Consider the following 25,764-nt stretch of genomic DNA (forward strand, 5'->3'; position numbering starts at 1 on the left):
AATAATGAGCTAAATGTTATTCTAAAATGGAAGTAATTATAAAAAGTCACAAGTGCACAGCAGTAATCATGCTGACAGTAGTGGAATACTCAATGATTGAAAAATGTTTTAGAAATTCTGTTAAAAACATTTTTAAAAAATCTAACAAAACATCCAAATGAGTTAAGTATGACCACACAATCTGCAATCTGTGACAATGCAAATATTGAGAAAAAAGAAGTACTTAACCACATAGCCACACTTCAATTTTGCCAGTTGTTGCACACATTGTTGTGATGTGTGTAGAATCTACAGGTTGACAGAAAAAAATTCACAGCAACCTTAGGTGAACATATAAAAATCATGCAGTTGGTGTTTGGGCATTAAACTCAAGTATTTGGAGCAGTGAGGCACCATATAATACACCACCCTTTATTATTTTCACAGTTTATCAAAGGTTAATAAATGCAGAAAGTAGCATTACCTTCCTCATCCTGTGTACAGCACAGCAATTATAATCCATCCTTATTTCTTATGGTTCTTTTAACAGTCCAAACACCCCTAAATTGCTCAATCTATTTCAATTAAATTCACTCAAATCAATTGATTGTCATTATTCCTTACAGTACAGTTTGTTCAGACGCAAATCACTAAAGAGAACAATGGCAGTTAAAAATATACTGTATAGATAAAAGTGTAACTGTTCATATTAAAAAATTAGTATCAAACATAAATGTTATATATATCAGACAGAGCATTTAATACTAAGACAGAAAAACAACATGGCTAGTGCACACATGCTGGCAGTGCATGGGTGTAGATGATTGTATGGGAGATGACAGCAGTATGCACAGTCTAGCATGTTTTCCCTTTTTATTCGTTTTGTTTAGAGGTTTTATGAACATCTGTTCATCAGATACCCAAGTTGGCCATTTGCTCCCCAAATTTGCTTCCTGTGCATTTTTTTGGGTGAGACACATTCTTTTCATAGCATCTGAGGCCACCTCCAATTATGTCTTCTTTGGCCTCATCCCCTCCACCTCTGTCATGGTTCACCTCTTCATCTAACCGTCCGTTGCTTTTCACTCCACATGGCCAGACCACCTTAGTCTGTTTCTCTTCATCACAACACCCGTTGCCTCCACACCAAGTTATTCTCTCAACTCAGCATCATCTTTCTCTCACTTTGTGACACTCTCATATCCACCTGTTCATTCTCATCATTTCTTATGCAAAGAGGTTTGCTTAAAGCCTCACCATGAGTCAGTGTCAGAGGATGAACATTTAGCTTTGTGTTTTCCGACTAGCTCATTCAAATTAGGCCGCTGACCATCTGTCTGGCTAAAAATATGCCAAAGTAGATGACAATATATAATTTAGATTAACACTCTTACTTCCCAGTTCCAAGTTGGGTTCTGATTCGTTCTGAGTTGAATTTGCATGTTGTGTTACTGTCAGCTTGAGTTTTCTCTATATCATCTGATTTTCTCCCTGAACAGAAATTTTGGGAAAATAGTTGACACTAAATTAATTCTGTATGAGTGAGAGCAGCATGTGATGGAATGGAATTGCATTCAGGTCTACCATCATAATGAGCTCTGGCTCCCCGAAAGCCTGTAATGGAATACGCTGGTTCAGAAGATTAATGGATGGAAATAGTCTGTACTGCATGCTGTATGTGTTTTAGGCATAAGCAATACACTTAAACATCAGCAGAGCATATTCTTGCACAATTCTTCTCAAACAATCATGACATGTTAAAGAGGAAGTATTTTTTAATGTTTATCATTTTTGTGACTTGATCTGATCTAGTCACTTGTGCCTTGGATAATAAGCAGCACAAGTCAAATATGAAGATGGAGTGAAGAGGGTGGATAGCTACAGTACCCACGACTCTTGTATTTAATATAGAGATTAAGAAAACTCAGGCGGGTCTGGCAGCCTTCTCAAAATAAGGTACTGCGTGTAACACCGCTGCTGATAATTAAAGCTTATTACAATGGAAGACCTGTTTGACCTTTTGCAGATTTTTTTCCCACTTCTTGCTTTATTTTGGGTTTTCAATCTATTATGCCCTTGAACATTAGGATTTTTTTTTTTCTCGAGAATCCCCCCTTGCTCGATCTTTAATAGCTTAAAATACTTGTTCCACAATTATTATGCCATTTAACTCTGCTGCTAAAAAGGAATTCATTTAATCGCTATTTTACATCACTTCATTCTGTTAATTTAATGAGTACACCTAAAGGTGCACTTGTTTTTAAATAAGTCTTCACAAAGAAAGGATAAAAAGCAAATTATACTATGTGACAGCTGCAGATGAATTTTCCAATTTCTCTCTTTATAGAAACTGAAAGAACTGCCACTTCATACAACATCTGAGCAAGACAGCATCTTGAGCCTGTCAGCGCGCTGCTTGCTTCTCACCTGGAGAGACAATGAAGAGCTCATTCTGAGGATCCCGACGCATGAAATTGCTGCAGCCTCCTATCTACGTGACGATGCGTTGCATCTGCTTGTTCTAAAAACAGGTTACTGCTTCCTTTACTTCACACAACTAATGCTGGCACTTTCAGCAATGGAGACACTCGCTGATTCTGCACACATCCCCTTAATTGCTAGACTGCTTGGGAATGAAGACTTAACAATGTAAATATTTTGTTGTCACCTTTTCAACAGGCAGTCATTGAATGCTTTGTGGTGAAAGATAAAAATAAATTAGATAATTCTGTGTGGGATCTACTCCAGTAGAGGCTTGGTGGCCTACAGTAGAGTTTTTTTTTAATGATTTCACTAGTTAAATCTCAATGAGCAGCATTAGGAAAAGGGCGTTGAGAACATCAAGATGAATAAAGTAGATGAAACCTAAGTTACCCTGGCTCTAGGATCATGCTTAGTATTGACACACAAATGATCTAGCCAGCTGAGCTAAAGATCTCCTATAGTTCAAAGGCTTGTGTTGTGTCCTATAGAGTCCTAAGTGACCTTGTTTTAGAGAAAAAACACTTCTAATGAATTATCTATTATAGATAATATGCCCAAATTATACAGAAACAGAATACAGAGTGTTGATTACAAACTAATACAACTTAAGTAGCATTGCATCTTACCTTTGTAGGTGCCACTAAGCTTATCTTGGTCTTTGCTAAAACATTGGCTTTGAATGGAGTATTGCAACAGGCCGTATTCCTCTCTCAATATGGCTGCTAAGATAGATCTGTCTTCTTTATGGAGAAAGGATAAGAGAGACATGGTTCTTCTCTTCATGTTAAGATGGCAAGACAAAGTTAGAGAAGTGGAGTAACCAACTTATGCCAATTTCTGTCACAAAGTATGAACTAATACAGAATGGCCTCCAAAGCAAGACTAATCATAAAGAGCCATGCTTAAGACCAGTGGGCACACAAACTGCTTTTCCACTCTTATGTCTAGTCTTTCTTCCTTGGGAAAGGGCTTTATAGGCTAACGTAATGTCTGCACAGATTACCCTTGCCCAACTGGTTTGATGCATGCTCCTAGCTCCCTTACCATAAATTACACAACTTAAAGCTTTATTTCTGAAGGAGGAAGCTAAGTGTACTCATTCTTCCAAATTCATCCTGTTCCCCTTCCAGGCCATGTCAAAAGTGGTAACTTCTGGTAACCCCGTCATCCCAACGACAAATGTTACATCCTAAGTCAGTACTTACCAGAATCTCCTAAAGACACTGGTGGGAGTTTGGGTAAATTTTAAAGCACAGCTGGTCTTATCACTAAAGTAAAACATGCCTCCTGAATCAGATCTGTTTCTTTTAATTATCTAATATAAATGCAAATCCATTCTTAAAAGAAAATACATACAATTGTAAAAATTCTAGATATCAAAAATACATAACAGTAAAAGAACATTAAACAAGTGCACTTTATGCAGTCTTTACATGACTTCATTTCTCCTTTGTATATTCTAATTTATGAGTATTTAATCCTCACAATAGCTTGTACAATTTGTATCTGTGAAGAAAGACTACTTCCACCAGCTCCCTAATAAGCTTGCATGTTATTTTCCAACCCAAACTTCATTGCACTTACCTGAATGCCAGAAATCATACTGTAACTCAAATAGGTAACATTACCCACAAATAGTAGTAGATGTAACATGCAGATACCTTGCCTAGATATACTTCAAGTTTTGTCACGCTCATGGAAATCACGTGCAGGTAAGGAGACAAGAAACATGTTTAACTGAGTTCTACATCTACTTTTGACCTCATTCTAACCAATACTGGTTTCTTTCTCATAGATGAACTCTGATTTCCAACCCCATACCTATCTTAACTAAACTAATCTCTTCTTTCTCAGTACAACCACCACTGGAACAATCTAATTGAAATACTTCTAATACTAAACCTGATATACAGTACAGTACAGTATGGAGTTAAACTAATGCATAGCAATAGATCTACAAGTCTTTCTCCTTCCTGCAAGCCCAATATACAGTACATCCCAGAACTACTAGAAAAAAATCAGATAGCACTTTAATAATCTAAACAAGCTATTTTAAGAAAAAACCAACCCTTCAATGCTTCCTAATATGAATTCCATCCATCCATCCATTATCCAACCCACTATATCCTAACTAGTAGTAGTAGTAGTTTATTTAACTACGGGGTCACAGGGGTCTGCTGGAGCCAATCCCAGCCAACACAGGGTGCAAGGCAGAAAACAAACTCTGGGCAGGTCGCCAGCCAACCGCAGGGTTAATATGAATTTCTTAGATGCTAAATTTGACAGTTTCCCTTTTGCCGAGTTTTACCATTTTGTTAATTTATTACAGAAATTTCAGCTTTTTCCAGAAGTCACAAAACTGATAATTTCAATATGATTACATAACTGATTACTCTTACACCAACCATCTACGATAAAAAAGTTACAACAATTATATAAACAACCTCAACATGTCTTCTCTAAAGCCAACATTTTCTTTCCATTAGTTAGTTATTCACAATCATTACAATCAGACCATCAGACTCAAATTTAAGTTTTTAATGAAATAATATCTGTTTAACGTTGTTCCATTACTAACTGAAAAAGGTTTTCACAAAGAGTCTTTCCATCCAGTAGAATTAATTCCTGAGAGGGCGGCATTGCTGGTTGAACGTTGGCTAACTTTTACATACCAGTAAAAGTTCTATTAGTTTGCATAATTTTAATAATTTTATACCTCCTTCCCCTCTGTTCACTTAAACTTAAAATTAGATGGAGCCCTAATCTTAAAAAATGCATTTTTTGATTAGATATTTTCCATTAGCCCTTTTCCTTATCTAAAATACATTTTTAACCCCAGAATTACAATACATATTACCCCTAAAAACAATTAAAACATTTTTAACATGACTCTAAAACTGTTTATAGTGACCATAGTTTTATACTGGGTCCTATATAAAAGTAAATGAATTTTTTTAATTGAACCTTACCTTTTTTGATTTATCTAACTGATTTTCAAAAGATTCAGAAAATGATTTATACATTTTATCTACTTATGGATAAACAGATATAAATGAATGGAAATGTGTGCACTTGCAATACCTCTCCAATATATCATTGTCAGAATTAATTTTGCAGCTTAATAATTCTATCTATAGGGTGCTTTTATCCTTATTTTCAGGGCATATTTTAGCAAATTTACACTTTTAACCTTTCTCTTTTAATTGCCTTTATGTAAATTACTTATAGTGGTGGCAACTTGCAAAACTGACCTGAGCTTGTTGGTCAGGCAGACGTGTTCAGAATTAATTCTCAAGTATATTTCTTTTGTTTATTGATTGTCTAACATCAGACCTCATTAAACCTTCATAAAAGACAGCAAAGTGACTTGTGATCATCTGTTTATGGCAACGTGATTACAAAAGCATGTGATATAACCAGTGCTTTTGGTACCAGCACATCTTGCAGTGACCATCTTTTCTATACCCACTTCACAGCCCCCCAGCTCTATTAGTACACTCAAAACTCCAAGGGGTGAGGGGGACCTCGCTCACCCCACCCTGCTTTTCAGTATAATTAACATACAGCAGCATGCTCGAAACAGCAAGTGATGCTCAAAACATCAAGGGGGGCTCTACCTACTAACTTCCTTGTAATATATGTATAACAGTTGAGTAAGCTGAGTACAATTAGCAAGACATTGTGAGGAATACAAAGAAGTCATGCAAAACTATGAGTTTCAAAAATTATTTGATATTACCAACAAACCTTTATTTGAGGAACGGAGGTCAGAGTGTTTCCTAGTAATACAAACAATAAGAGTTAGGAATGATATCCAAGAATTACAAACAAATTCAGTGCCTATCTATCTATCTATCTATCTATCTATCTATCTATCTATCTATCTATCTATCTATCTATCTATCTATCTATCTATCTATCTATCTAAGATTCTGCAAGGTGTTTTTTTTACAGAACAAGTCCTCAGTCTTGGTCCTGTAGCACCATGATGACTTATAGGTCTTCTAGCCAACACATTTCTCAGTTTTATGGTGTCCTAGTGGGCGGCATGGTGGCACAGTGGGTAGTGCTGCTGCCTCGCAGTTAGGAGACCCAGGTTCACTTCCCGGGACCTCCCTGTGTGGAGTTTGCATGTTCTCCCCGTGTCTGTGTGGGTTTTCTCCGGGTACTCCAGTTTCCTCCCCCAGTCCAAAGACATGCAGGTTAGGTGCATTAGGTCCTAAATTCTCCCTAGTGTGTGTGCCCTGTGGTGGGCTGGTGCCCTGCCTGGGGTTTATTTCCTGCCCTGTATTGGCTCCAGCGTGACCCTGTAGTTAGGATATAGAGGGTTGCATGATGCATATTATCCTAGTTACAATTTTTCATTTATTTTTGTGGCTATGTTTTCATTCTACTCTGTCAGACATGTCTCTCATTGGAGACTTTCAATATCTGAGAACATTATCAGCGTGTTTTGTGGAGCAAGACACATTAGGAATTTTTGGTCTTTTTTTCTTTTGAAATATTATACTAAAACAGATACTTTATAATTAATTTTACAGATGATAGCAATTAAAATATACTTCATTCTTAACAGTATAATAGAGTCAAGTTGACATGCTGACTTTGAGTGTCCTTGTTATTTGTATTTCATCATTAATCGTCAGATTTTTGAGAAAATATAATTTAGAAAGATGCTGTTCAAGAATAACAGAAGCAATGAAGGGATTCTGAATCTTAACAAAATCTATTAGCTGCAATAATTTGCTTGTAATAAAGAAAATTAGAGTAAAACCTTGCAGCTACTCAAACCCCCATTATCAAGATTAGGGACTCCCAAGTTCAAAATTATAAAATGAATTATTTTTATGATAGTATAATTTCCTTCTTATTTTTTTTTTTATTCAGTCTGAACCATTCTAGGAAATTTGAATGATGATAAGGCCTCTTTTATGAGTGATTCTTTGAACTTTACAATCAAAAAAATAATTTCTTGGACAGTTTGTTCACAGGTATCTGAACAATTTGTGATGACGTTATCAAAAGTTCATTTATTGTCAGTACCATACTATGATGGTGTTAGTCTGGGAGTGACTCAGACCAGCTTGATCCAAGTAAGCATAGGCATAAGGAAGAAATCATGTAAATTACAGGGTTCACTTATGCATACAGTGGGTTAGTTTAAAATTTCCAATTGACCTAACATACATGTGTTTGGAGATTTAGGGGAAACCACAATGCCCAGTGGAAAACTCATATAAAAGCAGAGAGAACATATATATGCAATTCAGAAAACAACCAGGTGTGAGCGACAAGTTGTTGAATCCATGAATCACTGAATGCGTCATACAAAATGTTCAAATGACCAGTGTTGACCATATTTTTATATGTTCAGGCTGGTTGCTCATACTTACCATTCAATTCAATTCTAATTCAAACACATTAATTGTCGTTGTTTCATTTCAGGGTTGGGAGTGGACCCAGTGCCTGCAGTTGGAAGTTTAGAACACCCAAGTAGCAGTTTGGAGAAGAAGCAAGGTGGTAGTAGTATTGAAAAAAGGAGGCAAACGGTTAGCAATATGGATCGCCGACCTGCAGGAGGTACCATGGAGCGAAGACACACTATCTGTAGTCTGGACTGGAAGATGTCTGGCAACCATGAGCAAAAGCAGACAGGAGGTAGCTTAGAGAGAAAAACTCCTGGTGGCAACCTAGAGCATAAACAGGTAGGAGGAAGCTGGGAAAGAAGGCAAACCCGAAAAACTGGTGGCAGCTGGGAACGTAGGCCTGTTAGTGGAAGTTGGGAACGGAGAAACACTGGAAACGTTGGTGGAAGTTGGGAGCGGAGGTACACAGGAAAGACTGGTGGAAGTTGGGAAAGGAAACACACCTATGGAGGAAGCTGGGAACGAAGACAGACGTATAGTGGAAGCTGGGAAAGAGGCAAATCATATGGAAGCTGGGAGAGACGTAATGCTGAGATTAATCCACTAGACCCTCAGAAGCCAACCCCAAGCCCAGATGCATATTGTAATTTGGTTATTCTGGCTGTTGCCAACAAGGTAAACTTTTTATATATCAATTAATTTGACTGATGTCCATTACTGTATTAGTAATAGATTTTTAAATGAAAAACTGATTGCATACATTAAAATCCAGTAGTAAACATTAAATTTTTTATTGCACTTTTGTTCTAAATAGGATGCAGCAGAGGAATACTGTGCTTTGATATGCCAAGTGTTTCAGATCATCTATGGTGATCAGACAATAGAGTGTGTAGACCGTGCAGGATACCACTATTCTTCTACAGCTGATCGCAGATGGCTCCTGCAGAGAAGTGAGTTCACTCTGAGTCGTTTTACTCTTTTAAAATATTTTTTTGTATTTTTTTTTCCTTTGTAATGGAATACAATAGGACATTGACAAAAAGTCAGCATAGTTCATCCTGGCAGTCCACTGCAAGGTGCATTCATATAAACCTACACTTTCACTAATCTGTGTATTTACTCTATGGAATGAAAATACATCACAGCATGAGGAGAACACAAAAGAGGTGTACCAGCTGGGAATCAAGTTAGGATCCATTCATTATGTGGAGAAAACCATATTCCTTTGGCAATATTAGTTAATGTTTAAACTGTTGCTTAGCATTTAGCCCTGGTGAGGATCGCAGTGGTAAAAAATTGAAAACATTAGAAAAGATTTAGAAGAAAACAAACAATTCAGCCCACCAAAGCTAGCCAGTCCTATCCACTGAGTTCCTCCAAAATAACATCAAGTCTAGTTTAAAGGTCCCCAAATTCCTACTTTCTAACGCACTACTTGGTAACTACCATGCAATGGAAAACAATATGGCTGCAATTGTGACTACACAAAACATAAGCTCAAAATGGCACTGTCAAAAAGCAAAAAAAATTATTAACTTCAAGGCAACACAAAAAAACATATACCAGAACTGCACAAATCTTTAACCATAATTATAGATGCAAGTGGAAAAAAATCAAAGCTTTCAGTACTTCTGCTTCACTATGGTTCTTTTAATCTTTCTGATGTGGCCTTTATGGAAAGAATGAAATACGAAAGTTAAACAGATATTTACACTTTTCCTGTTGTTGTTAAGCTTACACAATGGCTCCACATAGCTTCCCTGGCTGACATGGATCACTTGACCATGAGATACTCACTGGTGGACACCACCACCAGACCTGATTTCACAGGTTACTCCTTTTATTCCTGTTCAAGACACAAACCTATGGACCTACCCTTCCTTAATTCCAACATATTAGATGTTGCATTATACCCAGATTTTTCCCCACCTTCAATGCTTTTACTAGGGACATTCCACTGTCAGGGCAATAGAAATAACACATTTGAAACAACAAATACAGTATTAAGTTGAACTTAACAAAGAGCAGAGAACCACAGACTCAACACATAGAGCTCTTGATAGATAAAACCTGATGGTGGTTCTCTGGAGACATTTAGAATTCACAATATTTCTTGTGTTCTGTCTCTCATTTTTCCTATCATGAAAGTCGACTTTATGGCAGTTCTTTGTTTGTCTCAATTCCGTATAGCAAAATGTGAAATTAACAAGACCAGGTAACTCCTGATAACATAACTATAAGGATTCCTGGTGCACAAAATATCCTGCTACCAAACCAAGGTTATGGTACTAGGAGGGATTATTCATTTATCAATATCTGTTTAGTCCATTAAAGATTTTTGAAGTAGTAACAGGAAACCTGATGTGAAAGGGATACTAGTCCATCAGATGACACACTGACCATAAACCTAACCAAAATATATTATTTGGAGAAAAGCTAGAGCCCAGCTATATCTAAATCATGCATACAAACAGTAGCCAGGACTGCAAAAGGGCACAGAGCTATGAGGCAGTAGGATTTAACACTGTGTCAGCACACCGCTGTCCTATAAGGAGAGTTAAAATAGAAATAAAAAGCTCCTTAAATTGAAAAAATCCTTAAACCTTTGCTAAAGTTTCCATTTAGCTCTTGACTAAGTTTGTAGGACTAGAGTTGAATGGCTGCTAAATGGTTTTAAAAAGGGAAAAAATTATCAATTATTTAACATCAATATTCTCACTATATACTGAAGAAAGATCATTTTTAATGTAGTGCAATACTTATTAAAATATATAAGGAAAGAAACAGTTATTACTAGTTGCCCACTTAGTTCGATGATTCATTTTTTAGGTGATACTGTGAGGTGACATGCACTTCAGCAAAGTCACATGCCTACCCTCAGATCTGGACAGGTTTATCATTCATTTGAGTAGTTTATGTGAACAATACCCATGAGTGAGGTAAGAGCTAATACATTTGAATGTAAAACATAAAACTTGAGATTGGTTATCATTACAGAAAAAGACAGGGATCAGTGGTCAAGATAAATGCAGTCAGGAAGAAGCTCAGAGCAATAAGATTTAGGGTTATAACCTATGCTCTTCAGTGCATTCTAGATGTTATAGCCGCTTTAATGCAGAGTTTTTTTGTGCCTACTGCAATATTTCCCTGCCTGGATGGTATATGGCAGTTGGTTTACTGTATACAGTATCTCTATATATAATCTTTATTTGGATCTTGATCTTTGTTTGCCCGCAAATGAATTGGAAGAAGCACTAGATGGCAGTAGAGAGACAGCAAAAACATAGGCATTGCATTAAGAATCTCCACCAGGCTTATACTACTGAAGACTGTAGTACTCCAGTCACACCTCAAAACACAGACATTCAAACTAAACAAATTGTTGTGCTTTAAATTAACTAAAGAGATCTTCATTTAGATCTTGATCTTTGTTTGTCCGCGAATTCCACACATGCGTAGACCACCTTCCAGGTTAGTACGGTGTTGTTACTCACGGATGTCAACAATGTGCTGGATTAACGAAAGGGGTGGTGGACAGTGTTACGCTGGTTAGCTACTGATGCCTGGTTAGAGAATGAGATTGCCGAAGATAAAAGGTATGTGCCTATGTAACATATGAATGAAAGAAAGACAGTGAGTAAAATTAATGATAACGTAACAGCACGTTCCGGAAATTATTATTGTTACGTTGTAGCCGGCGAGTGCTGCACGTCTCACAGTTGTACCGTGGCTTGCTCACATGTCAGTGAAGTGATCCCTATTTATGCTTTAAAGAGCCTGGATACCTATTTGTCCCCCTTTTATAACCATTGCTCCGTGTATATTGCCTTACTCTTTGGATTGCCACAAAGCAACCTGCGAGATTGGAGAAAGGTTGAGAAGAGATCGTGAGAAGAAACGACAGCATCATGAAAATGAGACAGACTGTGAACGAACAGAAGCAGAAATGCTCCTACACCACCACATAATTACTATTCGGACAGTGATTCCAAGTAGGCCATTCCTATCGAATCAATATCCAAGGGTTTTCTTTTGTAATTTTGTTTCTCTTATAAAAAATCATAATGCTGTGCGACGAAGGGCCCAGTTGACGACTGGCAGTCACGTTTAAACAGGGAGCCGTTCACAGACAACTTTAACATGCACAACGTAGTTGGCATATATATATATATATATATATATATATATATATATATATATATATATATGCCATCTTGCCTAATCTTTCTGATTGTACAGACTAATACAGTTTTTTTAAGCTTTACATTGCTCTGATTAACATGTGAAATGTTTGTATTTTGATGCACTCAACAAGTATGTTTAATCATACATATTAAAACTAAACTGCTTAGCACCAGTAAGAAGCAGTGCTGTAACTGCAGTCTGTTAATTTTTCTTGAATCTGGGTCAAAAGAGTAGCTACCATTGGATCACAAAATGACTCTGCAAAAGCAGAAATTAAAAAAAAAAATACAATACAATATTTTGAATGTCAATTGGGCTAGAAAGTCAAATAGCAGAAACCAGGGACAAGCTCAAAAGGGTACAAAAAACGGCTTCTGTGCAAATCAAGTTAGTCCTAATATTCATTTGCAAACAATCATACTGCTCAAATATAAATTTCTAAATTATTTGTTCACTTATAAAACACACACACACACACAAACAAACACACACCCGCACTCGCGCACACACACACACATACAGTATATTTATTTATATATAAACACACATACATACATACTTACATATGTTTATATATATTTTCATTCATACAGTGATGGAGGGCAGCACCTTTATTAAATCAAATATTAATAGGGAAATATACTCAAAAGGAAAATTACAAAATAAAAACATCCGATCTATCCAACACTCCTATCTCTCTCCCTCTCGCTCTCTCATTGTTTCTTCTCCTCCTTCTTGTCCCAAATGAGTGTTTGTTCCACTCTCTTCCTGACTCTATGCTGCTGGTTTCTGGTAATTTTAAAACCCCTTTTTAGATAACTTCCAGCCAGACTCCAGAACCACTTGCAAGGTCGGGGGCTGTCTATCTGCTTCCTCTAGGGACACCGGGTTATTATTCCCTCTAGTGGCTTCTGGTATTGTGGCATCACTGGGCCATCAGTGAACCTGAGTAACCAAGTCAACAGGTGAGCTGCGTGACTGTTTGCAGTATATGGGGGACAGCACAGTTCCAAGCTTTCTCTCCTTGGACTGTGTACCACAGATAGCTTTCTATTTTTAGCCTTCCTCTGTCTCTCTTTTTCTCTCTCTAACTCTTTGAAGAAAGTCAGGCATCCTTGACAACGTCTGGGTTAACAGCTCCCAGGTCCAGGAGTGCCATTATAGCCTTCCTTCTCTTATACACTCCTATACATGCAGGTCCCTGTTAAAAGCTCTTCTGGGCAACTCACCACACATGCTAAACTTACTGCCTACACTGCCATATGCAGAAGATCTCCTGCACCTGGTGACATTCTTTGTTTCCTTGGATGCTGTATGTAAAATATGGCTGTCCTGTGTCAAGCTGGTGATAGTATTTTTCCGGCATCCTCTTGACAGCTGGACACCCCTTCACAGTATAAAATTGAGACACTATAAACATGTTACAAAAAACATAGTGTGCTTCAAGATTATAAAAAAAGGAACACTGAAGCCTCCTATGTACTCCAAGAACTGCATTTCATCATTAAAATTATAAATATATATTATAAATATTATACAAATATACAACTGACTGCATATACTGTTAATGGAGCATTTAGTGGAACTTTATTTTTTGGTGATTGAGTGGGTTAAATCAACTTCAAATCTAAATCCTTGAAAATAAGCATTGACTAGATGTGAATGATTTTTACAATAGTGACTTATGGCATAATATGTAAATATCTATCTGATGAAAAAGAAAAAGCTCATATATTGCCAACTGTATAGTGCTTACTGTAAATAGCATTTTGATAACACTTGAATAATTCAAATAGAAAATTCAGATATGATTGCTGGGATTATAACTTTGAAACAGTAAATCTGAATGGTATACAAAAATGTATTTCTTCCTTTTGTATAGATTGTATGCTCTTTTCTTTTCCAAGGTGACAGCCGAATGACAGATTTGACATATGGCTATGATGCTGACTTCAGCTGCTGCAGTTCTTTGTGAGTCACTTGTTCCATGCGACTATTATGTCAGTGTTTGCTTTAGAAATGTTCTGTTCATGCTGCACTACTTTCTCCTGAATTGCATGCCTGTTCCTTGAAAACTGTCAGTGTCACACATTGTACTCATGGCCTCAGTCAGGATTTTGCGTTAGAAGGGAAATGTGTAAATCCTTTTCTTACTGGGCTATATACATCTCAGTGTAAATAATCACTTTCTGACATTGCAGCCCTCTACCAAGTGGCACAGATTGTTCCCATGTTTTTTATGGCTAGAGAGTTTGTAAATTTGAATTACAAATGTTAAATAAATAGTTTATTTAATAATCAATTCATGCAAACATTGTTGGATTTGGAGTTCTCTTAAGTTTAATGATTCAGAGTCCTGTTAAACTTTTACACAATCATCACTTTTGATCAATATATTTAAAAAAATATTTTATGATATATATACAGTATTTCTTAGTAAGGTTATAAATAATAATAATAATAATGATACATTTTATTTCATAGGCGCCTTTCTTATCACTCAAGGTCACCTTACAATAAAGTTAAACAACAATTAATAAAATAAAAACAAGAAAATGATAAATCACAAAGCAATAATTAGCAAACAAACAAATATGACAGGCAGTAACAGTGCAGAATTCACAATTGATATGCCAGCTTGAAAAGATAAGTTTTGAAGGTAGTTTTAAACTGTGCTATTGAATCAAGCTGATGAATATGAGAGGGAAGATAATTCCAGAGTTGAGGAGCGCTAAGAGAGAATGCTCGAGCTCCCATAGAACTGAGTTTGATGTGTGGTACAGAAAGTAGAGCTGCAGATGAAGATCTGAGAAAGTGAGAAGGAGTGTAAATCTGGAGGACAGTGAGGTAGGGAGGAGCAAGGTTGTGGAGAGCTTGAAATGTTAAGAGCAGTATTTTGTATTGTATTCTGTAATTAACAGGGAGCCAGTGAAGTTGAGAGAGAATAGGTGTAATATGTTCAGTGGATTTAGAACAGGTTATTATCCTGGCAACAGAATTTTGAATAAATTGTAAGTGATGAATACATTTTTGTGGAATGCCAGATAGAATAGTGTTACAGTAATCTATACGTGAGGTGACTCGAGCATTAGCCAATACTTCAGTACTGTGCTGGGTAAGAACAGGGCGAAGTCTAGAAATGTTTCGGAGATGGAAGAAGGCAGTCTGAGAAATGGTACTAAAATTAATTCTTGCAGATGGCAGAATATCTTTCCTGTCTTGGGGGTGGAGAAGAGTACCATTTCTTAGTCATTTATTCTAGCAGTAGTTTGTGAGTAAAAAATTAGTACATCATCAAATTAACTTTAAACTACAATGTGTTAGGCACCGATTCTCAAAATCACTACCTGATTTTCAAAGCAACACCATTTACATTTCAACAAATGGTTTAATAACCATCTTTTCCTTAATTATCAACTCTAAATTGGCCCAGTGTGTGAGAGCATAGGTCAGTGTGTGTGTGTGTGTGTCTCAGCACCCTTTCAACAAATGATCCCTGGTTTGCACCTAATGCCATCCGAATACTCTTCATCCCTTCTGATCCTGAATTGGTTGCATGGGTGCAAAAGATAGTTTGTTCCTTTTCTGTTAGTGTGTAAAATCAGAAATATAGAAGAGTGCATGGAATGACCTTTAGGCTACAGGTATTATGGAGACATTTCTAACTGTTAAGGGTCAGATTAGAGCTGCTTTCACAAATTAGAAATATATGAGTGTGTTAATTCCATGTATTAGTACCCATAACACAATAAATTGTGACTAACCAGTTTCATCTATATACACTGCTCACAAAAATTAAAGGAACACTTTAAAGAAACACATTAGATACATCAGATCTCAATATGAAGTTGGATATCTATACAAATAACGGCAGGGCAATGTCTTAGGAACAAAAGGATGCCAAGTCTTTTAATGGAAATAAAAGTTTTCTGCCTACAGAGGGCTCAATTGTGTAGACACCCTAAAATCAGAGTGAAATGAAGATGTGGCAGGCTAGTCCATTTTTTCAAAAACTTAATTTCTGCTACTCAAAATGCTTTTCAGTATCTTGTGTGGCCCCCACGAGCTTGTATGCATGCTTGACAACGTCGGGGCATGCTCCTAATGAGACGACGGATGGTGTCTTGTGGCATTTCCTCCCAGATCTGTATGAGGGCATCCCTGAGCTGTTGTACAGTCTGAGGAGCAACCAGGCAACCCTCATGCAGTCTGTTTATGATTGTTTGGTCAGAGAGATTCACACCAGTGGCCTGCTGGAGGTCATTTTGTAGGGCTCTGGGAGTGCTCATCCTGTTCCTCCTTGCCCAAAGGAGCAGATACTGGTCCTGCTGATGGGTTATGGACCTTCTATGGCCCTCTCCAGCTCTCCTAGAGTAACTGCTTGTCTCCTAGAATCTCCTCCATGCCCTTGAGACTGTGCAAGGAGACACAGCAAACCTTCTGGCAATGACACGTATTGATATGCCATCCTGGAGAAGTTGGACTACCTGTGCAACCTCTGTAGGGTCCAGGTATCACCTTGTGCTACCAGTAATGACACTGACTGTAGCCAAATGCAAAACTAGTGAAGAAACAGTCAGAAAAGATGAGGAGGGAAAAATGTCAGTGGCCTCCACCTGTTAAACCATTCCTGTTTTGGGGGTCATCTCATTGTTGCCCCTCTAGTGCATCTGTTGTTAATTTCATTAACACCACAGCAGCTGAAACTGATTAACAACCCCCTCTGCTACATAACTGACCAGATTAATATCCCATAAGTTTCATTGACTTTATGCTATACTCTGATTAAAAAGTGTTCCTTTAATTCTTTTGAGCAGTATATTATTCAGCTACTGCTATGCAAAAAAAAAAAAACTTAATAAACTCCTTACTTGGTATTAATAAGTCTTACAAAGTGGAAACAAGAGCTTTACAATTGGGGCGACCTATATTATATTTATTGGATAATTATTGCTGTGTTCCAAGACTTAAATAAGGGCTTTGGTAGGTTCCAATAGGATTTGCAAAGTAGCAATGGTAACACTTTGGAATAGGGGTATCATAGTGTATCTGTTAGGTACTGTATTTACAGTTATGGTATGTAACAAGATAATAAACATTTTTCTTGGTGTTAATAAAGCTTACAAAGAACGAATAACAAAACTTACTGCAATATCACAAGAACTTCAAAAAGGCATTGTTTGTGGTATTTGGTAATACATGATTAATAGGCTATAGTATGTCTATGCACTGATTTTTGTAAAGTGTTTCTGAAATTTAAAAAAAAAAATCCTTCATCTGGTCTATCCTGAGTTGAATGGTGCAGAAAGAGCTTAGTGCTGGAGGAAAATAATGAGCAAAACAATTTATTGGGTGCGTAGGAAAAATGTGACCATCTGAGAAAATGATGGGTACAATTAAAAGTTGCTGAAATTACATTTATAAATTAAAGAAGTGAGTGTAAAGTTTCTGCTGTTTTTTACAGTTATCTTTAAATTTTTGTAACATAATAGAAGCACAACGCTGTGGATGTTATCAAATGAATTAAAATATGTTTGAATGGGCTTGGAGGGCTGCTTAATCCTGGAAGATCTGATCTGTCCCTATTATTATACAAATTGTCCTTTTTAAGTGGTCCATGTTGACATTAAAATGTCTACAGGGAGTAGACAAGATTTTTGAGTAATTAAGCTATTTTCGAATTGCCGTTTAGTTGTTCCACCCCTTTCTTCAACCCAGGTTTTTGTTTCTGTTTCTGTCTACTTTTTACACATGTTGTTTTGCATCTCTCAGCAAAGCAATAAGAATAATGGTTCAAAGCAAAAATGTAGCTGGCCAGTTGTATTCATGACTTGCTTCATAAATAAATAGTCAATGGTTTTAAAATGAACACTCATTAATTATTGTCCACACTATTTTCAATTTGTCATCACCCCATTTGATGCTTACAATTTTTCTTCCAGTCTTTAGAAAGGAAGCTGTGCGATAAACTGTAAGAAAATGCATGCTCCAGTTACTTATTTATGCTGTGCAGCTTGCTGTTTATTATACTGTGTAGCTAGGCATATTTAGTATTTATTATTTATTTAATAATATATTTGATTTATAAAGCAACTTTCCTACCCTCCATTTAATTAGCACACCAACAGCTATACTCAGTTAAACCTGCATAAGAAAGTGAAGCGACTCTAAGAAAAACAGACATTTTCCCACTGTACTCTGGGATATTTAAAAGGGAGGCACTTTAAAATGTTTTATATATTATTGAAATGCTGACTGAGTCCTCAAGAGTGATCAATATTTCTTCTGGAATAGAAGTAGGTGGGAGGTGTGGAAAGTTGGGCAGATTTTATTTAGCAAAGTTTCTAATTTGGAAATAGTGGGAAAGTTGTGTTGATTGGAAGCTAAATTTGGAGTGTTATTGTTCGTGGGATGCAAATATGTATCAGTGTACAAATCTCTAAGTGATTTAATCCCATACATTTTCCAAACATTAAAAACTGTGTGTAAGTTTGAGAGGGCAGAAAAGGTGGTTGTCATGTAAATTTGCCACAAATAAAACTTTCTCAATCCTGAAGTACTTCCTATATTAGTTCCATATTCTGAGTCAATGAAGCACAATTGTATTGTTAGAATATCGGTAATAACTTATATATATTTACTGGGGTACAAAGCAAGGAGTATAAAGAAGTACTGTAGGATTTTATTTCTATTGCAGACCAACCTGTGTGTGTTCATTTATTTGTGTCAATGTCCAGGTTTTTATAGCTTGTATATTTGCTGCCCAGTAATGAAATTGAAAGTTAGGTAGAACCATGCCACCTTCTGCCTTAGGTCTTTGTAAGGTCACACTTTGGATGGTTGGATCTTTTGAATTCCAAATAAATGTGGTTATTATTGAATGTAATTTCTTAAAAAATGATTTGTTAATGTATATGGGAATGCTTTGAAATAGAAAAAGAAGCTTAGGAAGGATATTCATCATGACAGTTTTAATTCTCCCTGCTAAAGTGAGATGAAGGGCAGATCATCTATGCAAGTCTTGCTTAAGTTTTTCCATGCAGTGAAATTTTGTTGAAAACCAGCTTTATGTTTACTTGTGATTTTACTCGTAAGTATTTAAACTGATCTGCGATAATAAAAGCGAAGGTGTCCAATCTAATATTGTGTGCTAGAGAGTTCACTAGAAAGAGCACACTTTTATTCAAATTAATTTTGAGTCCAGATAGCTTTTGAAATTCTGCTAGTGCTGTTAGGACTGCAGGCACAGTATTTTGTGGATCTTATATATATATAATACCATATTATCTGCATATAGTGATATTTTCTGTTCAAGTCTCTCTGATAATCCCCTTTATCACATAAGCATTTTGAAAGTGAACTGCCAATGGCTCAATGGTGATTGCAAATTGTAGTGGTAATATGGGACATCCTTGTCTAGTACCACATTCTAGTTTGAAGTAGTCTGAAACAATATTGTTAATACAAACTGAAGCTTCTGGACTGCTATACAGTAGTTTGATCCATGCGCATATGTTCGGGCCAAATCCAAATTTGCACAGTGTAGTGAATAGGTAGTCCCATTCAATCATATCAAATGCTCTTCTGCATCCAATGATAATAAGATCTCTGGAGTGTTAGACCGTGTGGGTGAATATACTACATTAAACAGGCATCGAAAATTGGAAGCTAAGTATCTGTCTTTAAGTTTTTGGTCTTGTGATATTACTGAATGAAGTACTTTCTCAGTCCTCCTACCTAAGACTTTTTTAGAGTATCTTAACCTCATTATTCAGAAGTGAGATTGGTCTGTATGATGCACATTGTGTAATAAGTTCTTATTTTTCTTTTCTTAAGAAAGACGGTAAATAATGCTTGGCGAAAAGTTTGAGGTAGAGCTTTATTGTCTCTGGCTTCTATAAATGTTTCTAATAAAAGGGGAGCTAACTGCTTTCACATTCTAATGTGAGTCAGTAATGAGTAATGAGCATTTGATAATTCTGAGAGTGACAGAGATTTATCCAATTCTGCTGCACTGAGAGTATCTAGCTGTGGTATCCATAATGCATTGAAAAGCACATTAGATTATGTCTTGTTTTCTTTAAACTGAGTAGAAAATAAGGACTTACAGTATTCTCTAAATGTTTGCATTATATTTTTATGGTCAATGATTTTGTTTCCATTTGTGCTGGCAATTAATGGTATTGCATTACAAACGCTCTGCTTGTGGATTTGTTGAGCTTAGATCTTATTGGTCTTCTCTCAGTGTTCATAGTAATGATGTCGCAATTTTAAAATGAGTTGTTCCATTTCTTTTGTTGTCAAGAAGTTGAATTCTGAATGCAAAGCCTGTCTTTTCCTGTAAAGTGCCTCATTTGGGAACCTGGCGGGTTCTTGATCTATTCTGGTAATTTCACTGATTAACTCTGATGCCTTCTCGGTTTCCGATTTATTTTTGTGAGAGAGATATGAAATAATCTGTCCTTTTAAAAATGCCTTCAGAGTTTCCCAGAATATTTCTGCAGAGACCTCTGAGGATGTATTTGAATCTAAAAAAATCTATTTACTTGGAATTTTATTTACTTGGATATAAACTCTGTAGAGTTTTCAGCTAATAACAGGGAGTTGAGACGCCAGCTGCGAGATGAGCATGTGGGACATAGTGATTTGAGCTCCATAATCTAAGGGGCATGGTTGGAGATAACAATAGCATCGTGCCTGTAAGATTTGATTGTTGGCAACAAATTGTTATCTATAAAGAAATAACCAATTCTTGAGTAACCGTGAATTACTGGTGAGTAGAAGGAATATGCTGTTGAATTTGGATTTAAAAATCTCCCAGGGTCTGATAAGTTGTAATCAATTACTAAATGTGTCATTGTTTTTGCAGTGTTAGATGTTATCGCCACTAAGGCAGAAGACCTATCCAGGTCTAGATTTAAAACACAATTAAAGTCTTTGGCCATTTTAATGTTATGAGTGTTCACATTAGGAATGGATGCAAACATGTTTGGATGAAGTCTCTATCATCCATGTTGGGTGCGTAGATATTTATTAAAATCACTTTACAATTAAATTACCCATGATGAGGCGGCATAGTGGCACAGTGGGTAGCGCTGCTGCCTCGCAGTTAGGAGACCCGGGTTTACCTCCCGGGTCATCCCTGCATGGAGTTTGCATGTTCTCCCCGTGTTTGCATGGGTTTCCTCAGGGCACTCCGGTTTCCTCCCACAGTCCAAATACATACAGGTTAGGTGCATTGGTGATTCTAAATTGTCCCTAGTGTGTGCTTGGTGTGTGTGTGTGTGTGTGTGTGTGTGTGTGTGTGTGCCCTGCAGTGGGCTGGCACCCTGCCCGGGGTTTGTTTCCTGCATTGTTGGCTGGGATTGGCTCTGGCAGACCCCGTGACCCTGTAGTTAGGCAATAGTGGGTTGGATAATGGATGGATGGATGGATACTCATGATGATCACATATCACCCTTCATAATCAGATACTACATCTGATACTACAAATTAAATTGTTCTATTTATAAAAATTTCCACACCTCTAGTTTTCTTTATATACTGTAGCTTGAGTAAAATATTTGGCCAGTCCAATCTCTTTGCAACTGAAACTGATCTTTGCTTAATAAATGGGTCTCCTGTAAAAATACTACCTTTGCCTTTAGACCTGTTAGTTGAGAGAAGGCTTTCTTTCTCTTTAATTCATGATTGAGACCTTTGACATTCCAGCTCACAATGTTCATTGTTTGGTCATAGATACATTGCTTCTGAATTTTTGTTGACATTTGTAGTCTTAAATTAAGGTAGTACATAATTACATAAGATAGCTTTAACCTTAATTTCCAGTTTTGCTAGGAGTTATTGCTATGAAGCCTATTGTTATGTTGGCAATTACAATTGTACAGATTTAAAAGGATAGATTAGAATATATCAGCCCTCCCCACTTTGCCTCCCCACATGAGGCTAGACCACACTTCACAAAGTCCCAGTCCTCTGACATACCTAGAGACAGAGCACGGCCAAAACAAAACAAGCCCCCAGCAGCAGTGTAGAAGGATTAAAGTAGAGATATGTATTGACAATACGGTCCAAATACTATAAACCTAGAAAATAATTTTAAACAGTTCCAAAAGAATAAACCCAGGGAATAACGTTAAACAGTAGCCATGGATTAGCAGATAATATATGATACTACAGTCCTAATACAATAAGCCAAGGATATAATGTGAAACAGTCCCCTTTGGGGAGAAAAAAAAATATAATTGTAATTAAAACATGAAACTGGCCAAGAAGGAAATAAAATGTATAATTACGGCAAAAGTCTCATTACAAATGGACCAAATAGCAGGTAAGAGCTTCTTTGCCTTGCTAGGACACGATTTGACTCATGATTGTATTTCAAAAAGTGTCAGGATCAATTTTCTTAGCTCTTTTTGTACTTCCTCTGAATAACTAAAAATCTAGAACTTGCCTTGAATATCCACTTGTATCTGACTTCGACTTTCTGAAGTGCTATTTAATGTTATTAAATGTGGCAAGTTTAGCAGCTGTTGAAGGTGAGAAATCAGGGAAAATAGGATTGTTTCTAGCATACCTTTAAAGGTTACCACAAAGTGATTACTTAAAAAGTTTCTCCTGGTGTTTAATATCCTGAAGCAGCTTCTCATTTCTCTTGTTTATGTCCTTTATACCATTTCTTATTTCACTTGCATCATCCTTTATGTCTCCCCTGAGAGTGGTAGTTATTGTGGTAATCATTGCAGTGATCGTTACCCTGAGCTCGGACTGTTTGTTTCAGTCTTCTCCTTTCTCCACTGGTGGAGTAGCAAGCCCTGTTGGAGTCGGTGGTGCTGGCTTGCAGGGTGTAGTTGACAGCGTGGATAGTAAGTCTATTTTTAGTTACTATGAACTTTCTGCAATCTATGAGTTCTCCTGGCCTAACTCACTTGCAGTTTTGCTCCCATTTCCACTTTAGGCTGGAGGCAATGCTTCGGTGTCAGGTCCGGGTAGATCTATTCTGTTTAACTATCTGTTCCAGGTTAGTCTCTGGTAGACCATACCTTGAACTTGAACTTGAGGACTGTTTGGACTTAAATTAAGTTTAAGCTGTCTTTTATGACTTTTACTGAGTCCTTTTCTGCTATTCATGCTTGTATATACTTGGATTTACTTTAATTAAAGCCCCTCAAGTTCAGTAAATAGAGGATACCTTGGAATGACAGTAAATAAAGTAAAATAACACCACTGTTAACAGAGTTCCACTTCAGACATCCATCTCCCAAAACGGATGAGACCAATTCTCTTCTCTAACATTTCAGATAAGGAGTAGAAGGCAGCCATGCGCAGAATTCACTCTAGCTTCATATGCATACAGCATACAATTATTGCACTTAAAATCTTTCACCTGCTTGTTTAAAATTGTCCAAAATGTGTCCAGAGTGAGATCCAACCTACGAACATTGCAATCGAGCTCCAGCTTCATCAGACCAAATGTTTTAGGCGGGAACTAAATTGACATCATTCTGGAGCAAAACCTTTAAATGCCTATCAGACAGCCTTGATGTCACAATTTCTCCTAATTCATTAATAGTTGTGTATGGGGTACTCCCAGATGGGCTTAAAGTGGAGAAGGACAAACAAACTGCAATTGCCTCTACTTCACTAATAAAAGTAGACTTATCTTGCTGAACTGGAAGAATCCTAACGCACCTCTTTTAAGTCAGTGGGTAACTAATATTATATGGTACTTGAAATTGGAAAAAAATCAAATTCTCACTTAGAGGATCTGTTCAAAACTTTCTTAAAACCTGGCAGGATTTAATTAATAACCTTATAAAATAAGCATTTATGGGGAAAAGGATTCTCTCCCCTTTTTCCTACTCTTAAAGTTTTACTCATGGGTGGGGGTTGAAATGAATTTAGTTTTGTTCAGCAAAGTTGATTTGTTTGTATGGAATGTTATTTGCTTTTAATAAATCCAATTAAAAAAAAGACATGTTTATAGTTTATACAATCATATTATCATTTTAAGGTCTTATGTTCTATGAATTCACAAAAGTACTTTGCTTTAATACTGAAAATAATGCAGATCGTTTGTTTTATATGTCACATTTCTTTTCCTTAGACCTGAATGAAACTTAATATGCTTCATACTGGTACTTTGCTGAGTTACAATACACAGTAAATGCTCATGACAAACCACCTGTATATCACACAAATCCAAGAAAAATGTGTTATCTCACAGCATCGCTAACCCAGAAATGCATGCCACATCAGAACAGGCAGAAAAGGACAAGTCACTGGAACATACAGAGAGAATAAGCATATTATCATTATCAGGAAAGCAGACGTGTAGGAACTTATCTTATCAGTTCTCTAAAAATGAATGGAATTTCAAGAATATCACACAGATATTAAAAAAATGGGAACAAATGGAGAGCAGCAGCTGTGGTAGCTGCCCTTTTATCTTAGTCAGATATTTATTATGACAGTTAGCCCAGTAAACAAGGGAGGTAGTGTGGTATAGTAGTTAAGGCTTTGGACCTCAAACCCTGAGGTTGTGGTTTCAGATCTCACTACTGACACAGTGTGACTTTAAGCAAGTCACTTCACCTGCATGCACTCCATCTGAAAAAACAATAGCAATAATAAACAGTACAATTCCACATATGCTCTTTATTTTAACTCCTTCTTTCTGTGGATCTGAATATTCCAGAATGTTCTTGAGTACAGAAATGATTTTGTGCTTGACCTTCAACTCTGTCTTGTTTGAGTGGTTTTCTGTTGATGGAACCTTGTCTCAGAGCTTACATACTACTTGTATCATCATTATTATTATTATTATTATTATTATTATTATTACTAATCAAACAAGAGCTATAATCTCTTTATATGTGTGGCTAGATTAGATTATATTTAAATGTAAGGCAGATGAAAGTGTAAATATGCAATTACAGCAGAAAATCACATATTGTCTGCAAAACCACTGCAATAATCCAGTTACAAGATCCAGACTATATCCCAGCAAGGCAAGGATTGCCCCAGAACAGTGTACCCAGGGGTAGATTTACAATCAGGGTGTTTTGGGTGCATGCCCAGGGCTCTTGAAGTGACCAAATGTCCAGTCATCCTAAATTACCAATGAAATGAATGAGTGTTTGTGTGCCAGAATCACTAAGGGGGAAACACATCCACAACTTCTTGATGAGACAAATGGGTGTTTGCAGGAAGAAATTAAATGTCAAAAGATCAACTCCTTGTTAAGGAGCTCTATTCATTAGGTCTTAATGAGTCTTAATCTGGACTCAAATGAGCCAGTTCATCATAGAGCACACCTATGGTTACAGATATATCTTTCTACACAGGGCCCATTTACTGTTTACTTAGCAGAGAATTGTATGCAGCATGTGTGCTACTTTAAATGGCGATTCTAAATCAGCCTAGTGTGAATTTGGGCATGTGTGTGAGTGGGCCCTGTGATGTACTTGACCCATGTCCAGGTCTGTCTCCTTTGTGGTGCCCAGAGCTGCTACAATAGGCTCTGACCACCTGTGACTCCAAGCTACATTAGGTTAGTTTGAGAGTGTTGTATTATTACACATATTTCAAAAGCTGTCAATGCCATCTAGACTGTGTCTCCTACGTAAAAGAAATGCTTAATTAAAATTAAACTGGTAACCTTTTATGATCAGAACTGCTTAGTGAAAATTAAACTGCTTACTTTTAATATTTTCATTGAGGGATGAAACAACAGAACATCCAACATTTT

At 36.8% G+C, this 25,764-nt stretch overlaps 1 protein-coding gene across 2 annotated transcripts in view; it reads left to right on the top strand.

The window, feature by feature from the left end:
- ccm2l (CCM2 like scaffold protein) overlaps positions 1-25,764 on the top strand; it is a 69,710-nt gene that overhangs the window by 18,596 nt on the left and 25,350 nt on the right. For both annotated transcript variants that reach the window (XM_039735838.1, XM_039735839.1), the window contains 4 exons: positions 2,327-2,510; positions 7,909-8,504; positions 8,644-8,779; positions 13,922-13,985. In XM_039735838.1, coding sequence (XP_039591772.1) covers positions 2,327-2,510; positions 7,909-8,504; positions 8,644-8,779; positions 13,922-13,985 — 980 coding nt within the window. The remainder of the gene's footprint in view (positions 1-2,326; positions 2,511-7,908; positions 8,505-8,643; positions 8,780-13,921; positions 13,986-25,764) is intronic.

The sequence above is a fragment of the Polypterus senegalus genome, chromosome 14 (assembly GCF_016835505.1).
Source record: "Polypterus senegalus isolate Bchr_013 chromosome 14, ASM1683550v1, whole genome shotgun sequence".
NCBI lineage: Eukaryota > Metazoa > Chordata > Cladistia > Polypteriformes > Polypteridae > Polypterus > Polypterus senegalus.